The sequence below is a fragment of the Melitaea cinxia genome, chromosome 7 (assembly GCF_905220565.1).
Source record: "Melitaea cinxia chromosome 7, ilMelCinx1.1, whole genome shotgun sequence".
NCBI lineage: Eukaryota > Metazoa > Arthropoda > Insecta > Lepidoptera > Nymphalidae > Melitaea > Melitaea cinxia.
The window spans coordinates 6,739,496-6,753,154 of record NC_059400.1 but is presented as its reverse complement, the minus strand read 5'-3'; the positions used below and the strand labels follow the sequence as shown (position 1 = coordinate 6,753,154).

The 13,659-nt window shown below is 32.5% G+C and overlaps 2 protein-coding genes across 2 annotated transcripts; one reads left to right on the top strand and one right to left on the bottom strand.

The window, feature by feature from the left end:
• Window positions 1-784: 784 nt before the first annotated feature.
• Window positions 785-6,687, top strand: LOC123655137. The gene is made up of 9 exons (XM_045590973.1): window positions 785-790; window positions 1,099-1,254; window positions 1,707-1,803; window positions 2,800-2,932; window positions 3,580-3,673; window positions 3,744-3,915; window positions 5,409-5,945; window positions 6,017-6,346; window positions 6,497-6,687. The coding sequence occupies exons 1-9, from the start codon at window positions 785-787 to the stop codon at window positions 6,685-6,687; spliced, it is 1,716 nt and encodes a 571-aa protein (XP_045446929.1).
• A 153-nt stretch (window positions 6,688-6,840) lies between these two features.
• On the bottom strand, window positions 6,841-13,210 carry LOC123655136. The gene is made up of 10 exons (XM_045590972.1): window positions 13,196-13,210; window positions 12,900-13,058; window positions 12,198-12,294; window positions 11,824-11,953; window positions 11,326-11,410; window positions 10,521-10,717; window positions 10,259-10,440; window positions 7,890-7,923; window positions 7,168-7,820; window positions 6,841-6,926 (listed from the first exon to the last, which is right to left on the bottom strand). The coding sequence occupies exons 1-10, from the start codon at window positions 13,208-13,210 to the stop codon at window positions 6,841-6,843; spliced, it is 1,638 nt and encodes a 545-aa protein (XP_045446928.1).
• Window positions 13,211-13,659: the final 449 nt, after the last annotated feature.

Sequence of the window (13,659 nt, the reverse complement as noted above, 5' to 3'; positions counted from 1 at the left end):
TGAAAATGTACAAAAAATTATGCAATATTTCGAGTTTTTGAAGTCTCCTAATTCCTATGATAATAAGAATATGAAAAAAATCAAAACATAGGGGCATGGTCATGGCAGCAAAGAGTTCTATGTCACAAAAATATTTGATCTAGTGTCATTATCCAGGGAGAAAACAGTCGACTACGTTTGTATGGAGAAAGACCCGGTACCCTTTCCTCTTAAGTTTTCATTAATGTGGAATTTGCTGAAATGGCAAGAAAATTTGAACAACAAAGACCATCTGGATTATTCAATTTGTCATTGTATTATTATGTATTTTACATTTTATAAACATCAGTGTAAATTCCTTCAATGTCTTCATTAATAAATTTCCTTATAACTTGGATTCTTGTAATATTATGTTTTTGGTCGCGTTATTGTGAATCAAAAAATTATTGTAGTGCTAAATTTTGTAATAACACTAAACAACACGTGCTATGTAAATTTCAGGTTGCGTATTTCGGAGTGCTTTCGAATTTTTTTACGAATAAATCAGAAGTTATTCCTATCTCAATTTTGTTTTAATAATTCAAAGTTGTGTTCATTATTTTGTAAATTTTATTCAAAATTTTGTACATTATGTTGAAATTATATAAAACATGCGTATCTGCCTTGCTTATTAGCCTGATTCAATAATGACAAACCTTTATTTCTTTTTATAATTAACGATATTACAAAATTCTTTTTAGTGCTCACTAACATTTCTTGGCTGTTTAGAATTTCATGCCATTAGATTATGTTGTAATCTAATGGCATGAATGTACGTGTGTTGTGTGCGTTTTCGGTGCGACAAAGCCAGCCCTGCGGTCACCAACCTGCCTGCCCAGCGTGGTGACTATGGGCAAAACACATGAGTTCGCGCCATTTTTGGCGCGAATTTGTGGAGTCCTATGTCCAGCAGTGGACTGCGATAGGCTGCAGTGAGTGTGAGTGAGATTACGTTGTAGCTTGTTCTTAATCTTGTCCATTATTTACTGTTACCCTGCAAATTATTTACTACCAGTCGTATATCGTGATAAAAGACAAATGAAGATAAAAGAACTAACTTTAACAATCGTCTCCTGTTAGTTTCCAGGTCCAGCAAGTCATTGTATAAATTATGAAAGGTTATTTACTACGAAAAAAGAGAAACAAGACTTGTTACACAAAATAAATAGTAGAAGAAATAAAGTTGCGTCAGGCGAAATTCGCTCTTTGTCTGCCGCAGTAAATATGGTAAAATTGGTAAGGTTTATTAGCCTGTATACAACTCAACAAACAAAATAGTGTGTATTCTGTTCTAAGTATAGTATTATATTTGACGACCCGTTGGCGCAACGGTCACAGCACTGGTTTGTGGCTGTTGCGGGTTCGATACCCGCACATGATAAACGTTTGTATTGGCCATACATATGTTTGCCGTTCGTTGTCTGGGCGTTTGTGCTTATATATTCTGTGTGTTTCCGGACTCCCGACACAGAAAATAAACCTACTGGGGGCCGTTGAGTGTGAAGCGTTTATTTTTTTATTCTTTAGTTATAATTAAACGGAACAGGATTTCAATAGGTACATATTAACAAGTTTAAAAACTCAAGCGTGTCAGTTCATACCACATTTAATCACCATGTTCGAGTCCTTAGGCTCTTGTGATTGATTTAATTAAATAAAATGCTCGTAACGAAATGTTTGTTTCATAGGAATGGAACAAAGAGTTGGAAATTTCAGCACAGCGATGGGCAGATCAATGTGTAAAAAGTACCCTGTATAACAACACCGATACATGTAGAGACTTGGGTTAGTAAACAACTACCTTTTTAATATTCTATAGAAGGATTAGAGCTTAATCCACCACGTTGCTCCACTGCGAGTTGGCGGATATGTTACCTACTATGCGTAACGATCACTATTAGGTATTCATTTATGATAACAACCGGGACCGATGGCTTAACGTGCTCTCAGAGGCACGGTGGTGAGACCCACAAGGACATACATCGAAACCTGAAAGAAATATTTGTTCAAATCAAATATCAATCACGAGCGTGAATCGATCCCGCAAATCGTTGGTATTTTACTTTTTTATTTTCAGTGGACTGCAATAGGCTGAAATGACTGACTGACTGACTAAAGAAAATTATTTAATACTTATAAGAATATCTTAAGCATTCTATAAGACATGCGGTAATTTTCAGTTCTATGTCTTAAAGAGTATCGAAAAACGACAACATGAATTGTTTATGTATTTGTCTCGTCCTTTTAATTGTTATTAGGTTTTGCTAGCGAAGCAAACAAACTTCGGAGTCACTTAGATTGAATAAATAGGCCGTAGCGTCCAAGAGAATAAAGAACTTAACGAAAAAACTTGAAGCTTTATACTCGTATACTATATATAGGACGATTCTTTTACATTTTCCTTTATTCCTGAGTTAGAGATGACGTGATTAATTGTTCAATGTCCAAGTGTTCTTCCCACGTGTTCATTTTATTTCAGCCTGTATTAATTTTCCAGTTTAGCTACTCTCACTGATTAAATATCTATTTTTTTATTCTTTATTACAGCCATACAGCCTTAAAGATTAAGTCGGCAAATAAAATATCTTATAAAAGGGAATTTTTATTACTTTTGAAGCGTTAAATATTTTTCGTATTCGAAATATTTTTTAATATAGAATATTACGCATAAATAAATGAACCTTGAATTTTATGAAAAATGATATTTATGTAATAGGTGTTGAATTAAAGAAAAAATATTGGGTTGTCAGTTGATTAATGTTTTAAAAAAATCTAAAACAGAGTACACGTCAGTGGGTCAAAATGTAGCTACAATATATGGCGAAGCGCCGGGGTTGACTGCCACATCTATGATTGATCTGTGGTATATGGAGTTACTGAACGTGAATGTATCAATTTTATCCCGTTACTTACCGTGAGTAAATTTTCCTGTCTAGGAAATAAGCCTTCTTTTATCAAATTTTTATATTATTATGTAGACAAACACTAAAATATACAGATCTGACTTTTATTTAAAGACATTTACTTACATAAAGACTTCTTTGGATTTTTCTTGCAAGTTTTTTTTAGTTAAAAACACGAATACTGGAAATTTGCTCTTGTATGTTTTAAACGTAAAAAAATCTCAAATTGAGAAATAATACTGCACAAGCAGCCTGTGACGTGCCACCGCTGGGCATAGGCCCCTTTCTCCATATAAGAGAAGGGTCGGACCTTAATCCACTATACTGCTCCACTGTGTGTTGGTGGATATATTCCCTATACTATGAGTAACGCTCTTTATCGGATGTCTATGGTAACAACCGGGACCGACAGCTTAACGTGCTCTGCAAGGCACGGTGTGGAGACCCCACAAGGACAAACACCAAGACCGGAAACATCAAGAGGTACATTAGAGCGATGTTTAGTAATTAGCTTATTATTTAGCGGTTATTTATTAGCGGTTCCTTACTTCACGAAACCAAAAATTAATAACTTATAATTAAATTGTTGAAGGAAATCAATTTGCATTGCATTTGTTATTCAATTTGTTTATTATACGCTTTTATCTACCTATTTTAGGTCTTCAGTCACAGGGATGCAACACTATGAATATTTTACACAATTAGTGTGGGGTAATACTGTCCAAGTTGGTTGTGCAGGAGTTAAGTTTAAAGTTCGTTCTTTCGTTTATTATTATAATAGGTACAAAGTATACATGTTTACGAATACAAAATATATTTTAGGAAATTAATATCGATTTGAATTCGTACCAAAACAGAACCGTACATAGATTGGTATGTAATTTTGCACCTATGGGGAACCGCCTTGACGAACCTGTTTATAATTTTGGCGTGCCATGTTCTATGTGTACTTTTGGAAGTAGCAAATGTGACTCAGAATTTACATTTTTATGTTGTAAGTAATCAATCATTCCTTTATAAACGTAAAACTTAAGGCTGTTTAAGGCTTATTGATTATGCTTGTTACAATGTATATGTCGCAGTTTGTAGTTTCCTGCTTTCTGGTCCGGGGGTTGTGGATTCGATTCCCGTCCTGAGTCTGGGTTCAATATATGTATAGTAGAGATGTGATGAATTATTCTGGTTTTAGTTTGGTGTAACAAAATAACCTTAAAATTTCCACTAGCTTTTTAATCTATCTATACATATAATAAAATGGTAGGAAAGTCAAAACTGTACATTGAATATTTTTTTAAAGAATACTTCGGGTGTGATCTACAATCGATACCGAAGCCAAAAACATAGTTTTTAGAATTTTTGTCTGTTTCTCTGTATGTATGTCGGGATAAACTCAAAAAGTACTGCATGGCTGTACTTCAAATTTGGCACGAATATTATTAAGAAGTCTTTTGTAAAAGCATTGCACGCGTGCGAAGCCGGGGCGGGTCGCTAGTTTATAATAAAACTACCTGCCCAGACAGAATTCGTTCCATCAAAAGTTAATACTGCGATGTTTCTTTTTTTAATCGAAAGTTGGTGCTTGTCAAATGGTCAAATTTAAATTTGATTGTGATATGATGAACACTTTTTAAGTTATTCTAAATAATGCACATTTACTTGACTATTTTTCGTCTACCTAAGTTATATTAATTGTTATTGGTCGATGTAAGTGAAGTCTGTTTTTTTTCGTTGGCGAGCAAACACATTATACGTACAAATATACGTAAAACTTTAAAATGTACCGAATTATTTCATTGGATTCACTTATTTAGGTGGACTGAATAATAAATGAAAAGTGACGGGAATCTGTTTTTAACCGACTTCCAAAAAAGGAGGAGGTTCTCAATTAGACTGTATTATTATTATTTTTTATGTATGTTACATCAGAACTTTTGACCGTGTGGACCGGACCGATTTCGACAAATTTTTTTTTAATCGAAAGGTGGTGTGTGTCGATTGGGCCCATTTAAATTTATTTGAGATCGACTACTTTTCGAGCTATATCTAATAATGCGTTTTTACTTGACGCTTTTTTCGTCGACCTACGTTGTATTATACCGCATAACTTTCTACTGGATGCACCGGATCTGATGATGAAATCCCAGAGAAATCGAGGGAAATTCTTGAAAATCCGCAATAACTTTTTACTGGGTGTACCGATTTTGATAATTTTTAATTTAATCGAAAGCTGATGTTTGTCATGTGCAACAAATACGAAAATACTTTTTCCCCGACTTTCCTTTTTATTACATGTGGGTACGCTATATATGTATTTATTTATATAATTATGAACAAACGAAACAAATGTAGCAATATCAGTCGGCCTATACCTATATAACACAGGCATCATGTTGCCCACCTTAGGAGCAGACAAGCGTATGTGTACGTTATAGATATTTATTATTATTTATTATAAATATTACGGCTAAAATTTGTAACACTTTTTAGCTTCAAGAATGTCATCAACGCCTATTGAAATCATTAACAGTGACGAGATTACTACAGATCCATCAATATTGGATAAAATTATATCGTCTAATAACTTTGAGGGTGTTCCGCATTTATCTAAAAATAATTATCTCGGGGTTAAAAAAAACGAAGAACATACATCAATCACGTCAGAAGTCATAGAAAATTATGACACGCAGTTTGATTTTTTTTCCGATTTATTTGATATTACTATGTCACCTGTGCCTCGAAAAGAACAAACTACAACGAAATGTAGAGAGGTTTTGGCTGTCGATGAGTTTATTGAATTACTAAGAAGTAGGCTAAGAAGCGATCACCTGTTAAGAGAATTATTACTATCAACTACTAAACTTTCTACTTCTGAACCTGTAGTCTCAGATAAAACTGTGGCAGCTATTATAAAACAGTTATATAGCAAAAAAGAAGCACCAATTACAACTAAGTCCACTGAGAGTGACAGTCTTAATTCAACAATTCTTGCTGATTTAGTGGAAGCTGTGATATTTCGACACAGTGGTATAATTTTTATATTTTTAGTAAATCGTTTGAATTGTAAATAGGTTCATAATACGATTTTATCATTACAGAGAAATATTCAACAACAGAAAATGCTAAATTAATTACACAAGTTATTTCTGATGTAAGACCTGTCAAAATACAAGCAGAGCTCGGAGAAGTTAAATCCAATAAAGAGTTTACTGGAAATTATTTTTTTCCTGAAGTAGAGGTACAAACGGAACAAGAAACAGATGATTCATATGACGAACAGTTACCGACATCTGAAATATCACTAGAAATTGAAGATTTGAAAAGAAAGAGTGGGACAATAGACTTTTTAGAGGAAGTTCTTGAATCAGACATTATTACGGACGACATAAAAGGGGATATTATGTTACCAACAGTAAATATTCCCAATGGTAGAATTTATTTTTAAATAAAATGTAAATATTATAAATTTTAAATTTTTAAGTTAATATTATAACTTTCAGCTTAATTTTTAGGTTCTAATGTAAATAATGTATTACAAGTATATAACAATAATAGGTGGTTAAATTCTTCATTTCAAGAATTAAAAAGATATAAAAGGAAAGCCTATAGCGGTTTATTTATTAACTATATGGATTTACTAAAAAAATTAGCTACTGATTTAAGGAATTTAAAGTTGCAGGAAAAATATCATTGCGTATACAGTTGTACGCAACAGATTGTTCCTAACATTTGTTTAATAGGACTGGTTTCAAACGTCTGCTTTTTGTAACGATTAAAATAAAATGGACGATATTTCGTATATCATTTTATTATATGAATATTGTTAATATTGTCAAATATATTAATAAATTATAAACGTCTGTATTGTTCGTATTATTGCAAAGACAGTTTTTATTGTGCAATGAGTTATTGAAAATTTTGTTCAATACGTAATAGAATAGGTCGCCATAAGATAATACGTTTCGTTCATGGTCACTTTGAACATAATTTTCTTCTCTTTTAACGTTCCTGTAATTTAGTAAGGTATCTTTTCCACTTTTTTTGTTTATATGATTTCGTTTATTTCGAATATTATTTTTGTAACAAATACAATCATCAAATGATGCATTTATTTGATGTTCATCATTAATTGCAGGTACATTTAAAGAACTTTTAGAAGATATATTATTTTCGTTTATTTTTACTATAGTGCTTCTGATATAATTCCGCTTATGTAAAGAGCGACGTTCGCAGTAATCGTCGTCATCACCTGTATCAAATTCCGGAGTCGTTGTTTCAATGTCTAGCGACGCCATTTTATTTCTGTTCATGTAATCTCTAGTACATGTTGAAGTACGTGTACAGCCTTCGACATAACCTGGAGGCGTGCGGGAACCTACGTTTCCAATTAAGCCACCAACTCCACCCGGTATGATACTACCGGCACTATCAGTTAAAGATGCAGCAGTCCAAGTACAAGTTAACTTCCGTGTACACTGTTTCATGCGAATAAATGGTGTATTAGCAGTATATTCTGTAGATTTAGTTGAATTAGATGTATTCGAATTTCTTAGTAATTGAATGCCTTCATTATCATCAGAATTTGTGTTAAGAAATCGTCGCCCACTGAAATTTCCTGTATTAAATTTTCTAAGATGCATTAGTTCATCAAATGATAAATACTTTTCAGTAATACGTATATTATTGCCTTTTTGTTCATTGATAAATTTTATAGTTATATGCTCTGTTTGAAAAACTTTTTTAGGAGTACTTTTTGTTCTCATTATTTTTTTGTTTTTTTTATTAGCTAATGTAGTATATTTTATAGACTTTAGTTGCTGCTGTTTTTTGTTTGAATAACCATCTATTTGCCAAAAAGGCTTAAAATTTAAATCATCTTCTGGTGCGCTCCTTTTTGAATTGCTAAAATGTTAAAGTTTATTATTTATAGCCGATTTATTATAATTGTGGTTCTGTAACTTATTAATTTACCTGCCTGTAATATGGATCGTATTCTTTTCTTTCACTGAAAAATTTAATCTTATGGTTATCTAATTTTTTAAAGCTTTCGTAAGTAACAGGATTTAGATTTCGTCCTCGGTCCACAATTTGTAAATCGTGGTTATGTTTATTAAATGTGTTTTTCGTAAATTGATCATAATTTCGAAAGTCCTTTACTTTTTCCACGTTGCTACTTACTGTGTGACCTAATGCCCTGAGCATGTTAGGACAAGGTTTAAGTGGACAACCAAAGGAAACACATTCACAGTTTGTATTCTTAATACATCGATTAACATTTGGAGAATTGGTGGGAAAATTGTTACATTTACAAAAATCGTTTGAATATGCACGATCCGGAGTGTGCCATTTGCAATTTTCACAAACAGGTGTAACATTTTGGGATTTTTTTGTCTGTTTTCTCGTACACTTTAATATTTTTAGTTTACAAGGAATACACTCTGAAACATCGTATTGATTAAAAACCTTTGATCCCATATTACGCGTACATTGTGGATTTATGTTATGTTTTCTATAATCTTGTTCTTTATTTGTAAGTAAAGTTTTAGTAAAGTCGTGTCTACGGGAATGTTTATAAAATATTTCGGGATGCATTAAATCAAAATCGTTTTTATGTTCATGTCCATGGTATACTCTCGAATCTCCTTTGTTATGTCGATGAAGATCAAAATTATTTTGAGAATTGTTTCTGTAATTTATCCAAAAATTGTCGTTTTCGAAAGGATGACTTCGTTTGACGGCGTCTAAAAATATATATAATACATACAATTGATTTGATAAATTAAGCAATAAATAATATAGTTGTGGTTGCCCTAGTCTTCGATCGCGTAGAATTTCAGTAAATTTACAAAAGGGGGTAAAGTAGCACTTAATATTACAATAATTTATGATCTCTTTGTACCACCTTTATAATTTGACTTTTGAACGCTAGAACTACCAAAATGCTTGCAGAACTCGCTTTTGATTAGGGTTTAAATAGAAAAATTGTCCGTTCGCACTTTTATACTACTAAATATAAAATGTCTGACACTAATACTGTTCATCCCTATGAAGTAGTATCAGAGGCCATAGACCTCCTTAAAGAATTTCGAATTTCGTGATCCAATGCCTAAGGATAAGGTTTCATACTTCTAAATTAAAAAATAAAAGATTCCACATTAACTTGCATATGAAATTACACCCCTCTATGAGTAAAATTTCCACACAGACTGAAACGCAAATTTATTCATTTTTATTTAGTAGCCTCAATTTTTTTTTATCTGTAGTTAAAAGAAATTGCGTTTCGCGCTTCTTACTTTAAAAATGACGAACTTGCCATACAAACTTTCAAGATCTATTTCAAACCCTAGGTCTAGGTTTCATGATTCAGCCTGTAGCATCCCACTGTTAGGCATGGCTGCATGGGGAAAGAGGCCTATGCGCAGCAGTAGGATATTACAGGCTGAAGCGATATGTAACAGAACAAATACTTGTGAGAGCCTTTACACCTCCTTTATTCGGCCCTATCACAAAATTCTTTCTTATGGCCGTCTACTAGGTATAGATATAAACTTACCCTTATAAACTTTTATATGTTTGTAGCACTAAAAGTGAAGGACTTTTATAAAAATGTTCATGGCCTCTTAGACCTCATTGCGAAATTCGTTTTTGGTAGAAGTCTACTAACTCTTACCTACCTATTCGTCAAATTTCAAGTTTACAGCACAAAAAATGAAGAACTTTCATAGAAACTTGTAAGAGCCTTTTGACCCCTTTATAGGGCCTTATCAAAAAAGCCTTTCTTAGTGGACGTCTACGAACTATATATTATATTTTTGCAAAACTGCATCTGCTTGCGTCCAGTGGTTTTAGAGAATTCGAGAAGAGTGAATGACCGAACGATTTTATAAATATAAGAAGATAGAAGATAAGCTAGTTATTGTTTTACTCAAATATAATTTAACAGTAATTGTTCATACGTTATGATTTTTTTTTGACACATTTTACTAGATCTATACAAATAAATAAAATTGGAATGTCTGTTTGTAATATTAAAATAACCGCTTTTTACTAAATGCATGTGGATGTATACACGGTACATATACCAAAATAGGACTTTTTACGATTTTTCTGTCGGTCTGTCTGCCCGTCTGTTTGTTCTGGCTAATCTCTGCAACGGCTGGACAGTTTTTGATGGGACTTTCACTAGCAGTTAGCTGATGTAATAATGAGTAACTTAAGCTACTTTTATTTTAGAAATTTATTTATTTTATAACTCTGCGAACTGAACAATAACTTTTTTGTTAAATTCCACGCGGGCGAAGTCACGGGCACCACTGGAGCAAAAATAAAATTACACATACCAAAAAATATGTCCTGCGTAGTAGTGCCTGATTTTTTAATAATTTGTAGACATTCGTTTTTGTCATCGTTTTTTATTAGCTTCAAATTGTTATATACAGGATCAATTTCTTTTACCTCAGAATCATTAAATAAATTTCTAATTCGGAGTAAACTGGTGGAAAGTGGAGATGCTGATATTTTCCTACCTAAAAATTAATGTTAATTTAAAAAAAAGACCGTTTAAAAACGATAATTTTAATTATTTAATTATGACCTGTAGACTGCTTCATGTTCTTAACAATTTCATTTGTTATTTCTGGTTCACTGCATAAGCCAGAAAAGAACTTGTCGGGTTGCATATTATCTGAACACTGAGTTGCGGCGTAGCCAATAATATATACTGGTTTTCCGTGTACGTTACCCTTGGGAGCAAAGTTACAAACGAGTCTCTCGACGATCGTAGTTTTGATATTGTTCACCTGGTTTCATTTACTAAATGCTAGACGTGAGTAAAACTACACAAACTAAATAGTACAAATTCATAAAGAACACTAAAATTGTAAAAAACAAATCATATACTTTGTGCGTTGTAAAAGTTATAAAGTCAATAATAGCCAAATGTATAGTTTAATACAAGTATCCTTTAATTAATAAAATGGATAGATATAGGTATTATGTACTTGCGTACAGTTACACCAACGCAACACGACAACGACGCCACGTTGGCGCAACGGTCACAGCCATGGATTGTACCTGTTGCGCTGGCAGTCGCGGGTTCGATTCCCGCTCGGAGTATATATTTATTTGTGTTTATACAAATATTTATATTTATTTCCGGTCTGGTTGTTAGTCTTTGTGCGTCTCCCCACCGCACCGTGCCTCGGAGAGCACGTTAAGCTGTCGGTCCCGGTTATTATCATGTACACCTGATAGCGATCGTTACTCATAGTAGGGAATATATCCGCCAACCCGAATCGGAGCAGCGTGGTGGATTAAGCTCTGATCCTTCTCCTACATTGGGAAAGAGGCCTTTGTTCATAGTGGGATATTACAGGCTGAAGCGTACAGTTACACAAAAGGTACTTACGGTGAATTTAGCTTTACCACATCCAATTTTTTCTGTGTTTGCCCAAATTAATTGCGTAAATTGATTACTTTTGTTACCATGAGACCTGAAACGTAACATGATTGTTGTATGGTTTTAGTGACATTGATTACTAATTTTTATTGATTGTTACCTCACAATGAATATTATAAATAAAGATACTTTTATATAAAAAAAAATCCAACTAGAGAACAAATAGAAATACTAATATCCACTAGTATGTTACATTTTATTTTATTTTTATTATAACTTTAAAAAGAAACTAAATGTTAAAATATAATAACATTTTTAAAAGAATTTCAAATAAGTATGATAGATGCAGCTAAATAGTGACCTATTAAAATATGAATTTTGACCTATTCAAAACAATTGTATTTTATTCGACAATCTAAACGTACAAAGTCAATCTATCACTATGTTAGTGGTAGAATATACATTTTTAAATGTGACACAAAATATAACGAATAAATACGTCTTTACTCATTGTAATAGGTTACGCTTCCATTATAGACCAGTGATTGCATAAACCAAATTTCCACGAAACTTTTTACATTAAAACCAGCTGATGGTCCGGTTATTGTGGCAATATTTTGTCCTACTTTCATATTTTCTGAAAATACGATACAAGTCAAAAAGCATTTACGAGAAATTGAACATACTTTTTATTTGTATAGGAGCATAAAGAACTGTATTCATGTTTATAAAATACACATACAAGTGGGATGCTATTAATGAAAGTGTTATTTTGAATATATATACTACGAAATCATTTTTAACATCTATAGGAACAATCGTATTAACAATGAAATTAATGCAATCATAATCAAAGATAACGAATTTTTACGGTTCTGTACCTATATCACGACATTGGTCTTCTTTGTCTGGTTGTAATTGTTGGTCACATTGGTTCGCCCATAGCTGAGCAGATAATGCTAATTCTTGAGACCAGCTCTAAGATGAATAAAAACTTTAGTCGCTTAATATGTTTCTCAAAATACAGGGATTGGAATAAATTTAGATCATCCGTAATAGCATATGGAAATATGCAAAAAGAAAAAGAAAAGCTTCTCATGTTTTACTCGAGATAATGTGTATATTTAAATGCACAACTCAAAGTTTCAGCTCTATTATAACAGTAGTTTTGGGAATATTTATTAGATAATAAATACAATTTTTTTTTATGTCACTAGGTCGGCAAACAATCGTACGGCTCACCTGATGGTAAGCGATTACCGTAGCTTATAGACGCCTGCAACACCAGAAGCATCGCAAGCGCGTTACCGATCCAATCCCCAATCCCCCCAGGAGCTCTGGTCACCTTACTCACCAACAGGAACACAATACTGCTTGAAAACAGTATTATTTTGCTGTGATCTTCTGTAAGGTCGAGGTACTACCCCAGTCGGGCTGCTCCATATTTTGAGCAGGAAATTCCTGCTGTGCCCTACTAATTTAAAGAATAAACGATTTCTAAATATGTTATTTTTGTCTTATTATCTATTGCGATGTTAAAGATTAATAAAAATGTTTTTGTAATTATTTAGAAAAATTCTTACAATCTTTTTCATGTTTGCAGCCCCAGGTAAGAAATTTGAATGACCCAAAGCAATAAAGTTTCTTCGACGATTAATGTTTTCGATTATAGTATTAATGTCATTATCTGTTAACAAGGCAGTGTAGTCATAATTTAAGCAATTTGAGCTTGGTCCTAAAGTCTGAAACGATAGAATAAGTTAAAAATTGTAAATAAATTAAAAGTTCACAGTCAACGGCACCCACTATGATTTACTCCTGTGTCACTTTACAAGTAATATGAAGTTGATTTTCAATGCTTTTCTAATATCTGTCTCACCTTGTATTTACACATTGTGTGGTTTGGACATATTTCACAATAGTCAATTTTCTCATATCCATATGTACCATAAAAATAAATTGTAAAAACGAAAAATAATTTTAGCATAATAATTTTGTTTAAATCATCAATGAATAAATAAAATGTCACTTCTAAATAAATATTTTTCTTAGCCTAATAGATTATTTTCTATTGAAATTTTACCTTAGAGACATTTGTACTACAATGGATGGCATAATTAGTTTTGGTTATGTTTTTAGTGTTTTATAGTGTTTTGACAATTTATATTTCTCAAGGGAATTGTTTTAATGTTAAAAGAGACAATAATGGTGCTATAACGAATGCAAATGGTATTAGAATAAACTTATATTCTAGAACCTTTATATTAAGTAATTTACATTATTTTATCTTGATTATCTTTTCAGATACCGGGCTGTATAATAGGACAAAAACAACGAACTATA

Coding starts and splice junctions, on each gene's coding strand:
- LOC123655136 (XM_045590972.1), bottom strand. Junction 11,954..12,197: donor AGACCAATGTCGTGATATAG/GTACAGAACCGT, acceptor TCGTATTTTCAG/AAAATATGAAAGTAGGACAA. Junction 11,411..11,823: donor AGCGTAACCTATTACAATGA/GTAAAGACGTAT, acceptor GTTACGTTTCAG/GTCTCATGGTAACAAAAGTA.
- LOC123655137 (XM_045590973.1), top strand. Junction 3,916..5,408: donor AGAATTTACATTTTTATGTT/GTAAGTAATCAA, acceptor AACACTTTTTAG/CTTCAAGAATGTCATCAACG. Junction 6,347..6,496: donor AACAGTAAATATTCCCAATG/GTAGAATTTATT, acceptor CTTCATTTCAAG/AATTAAAAAGATATAAAAGG.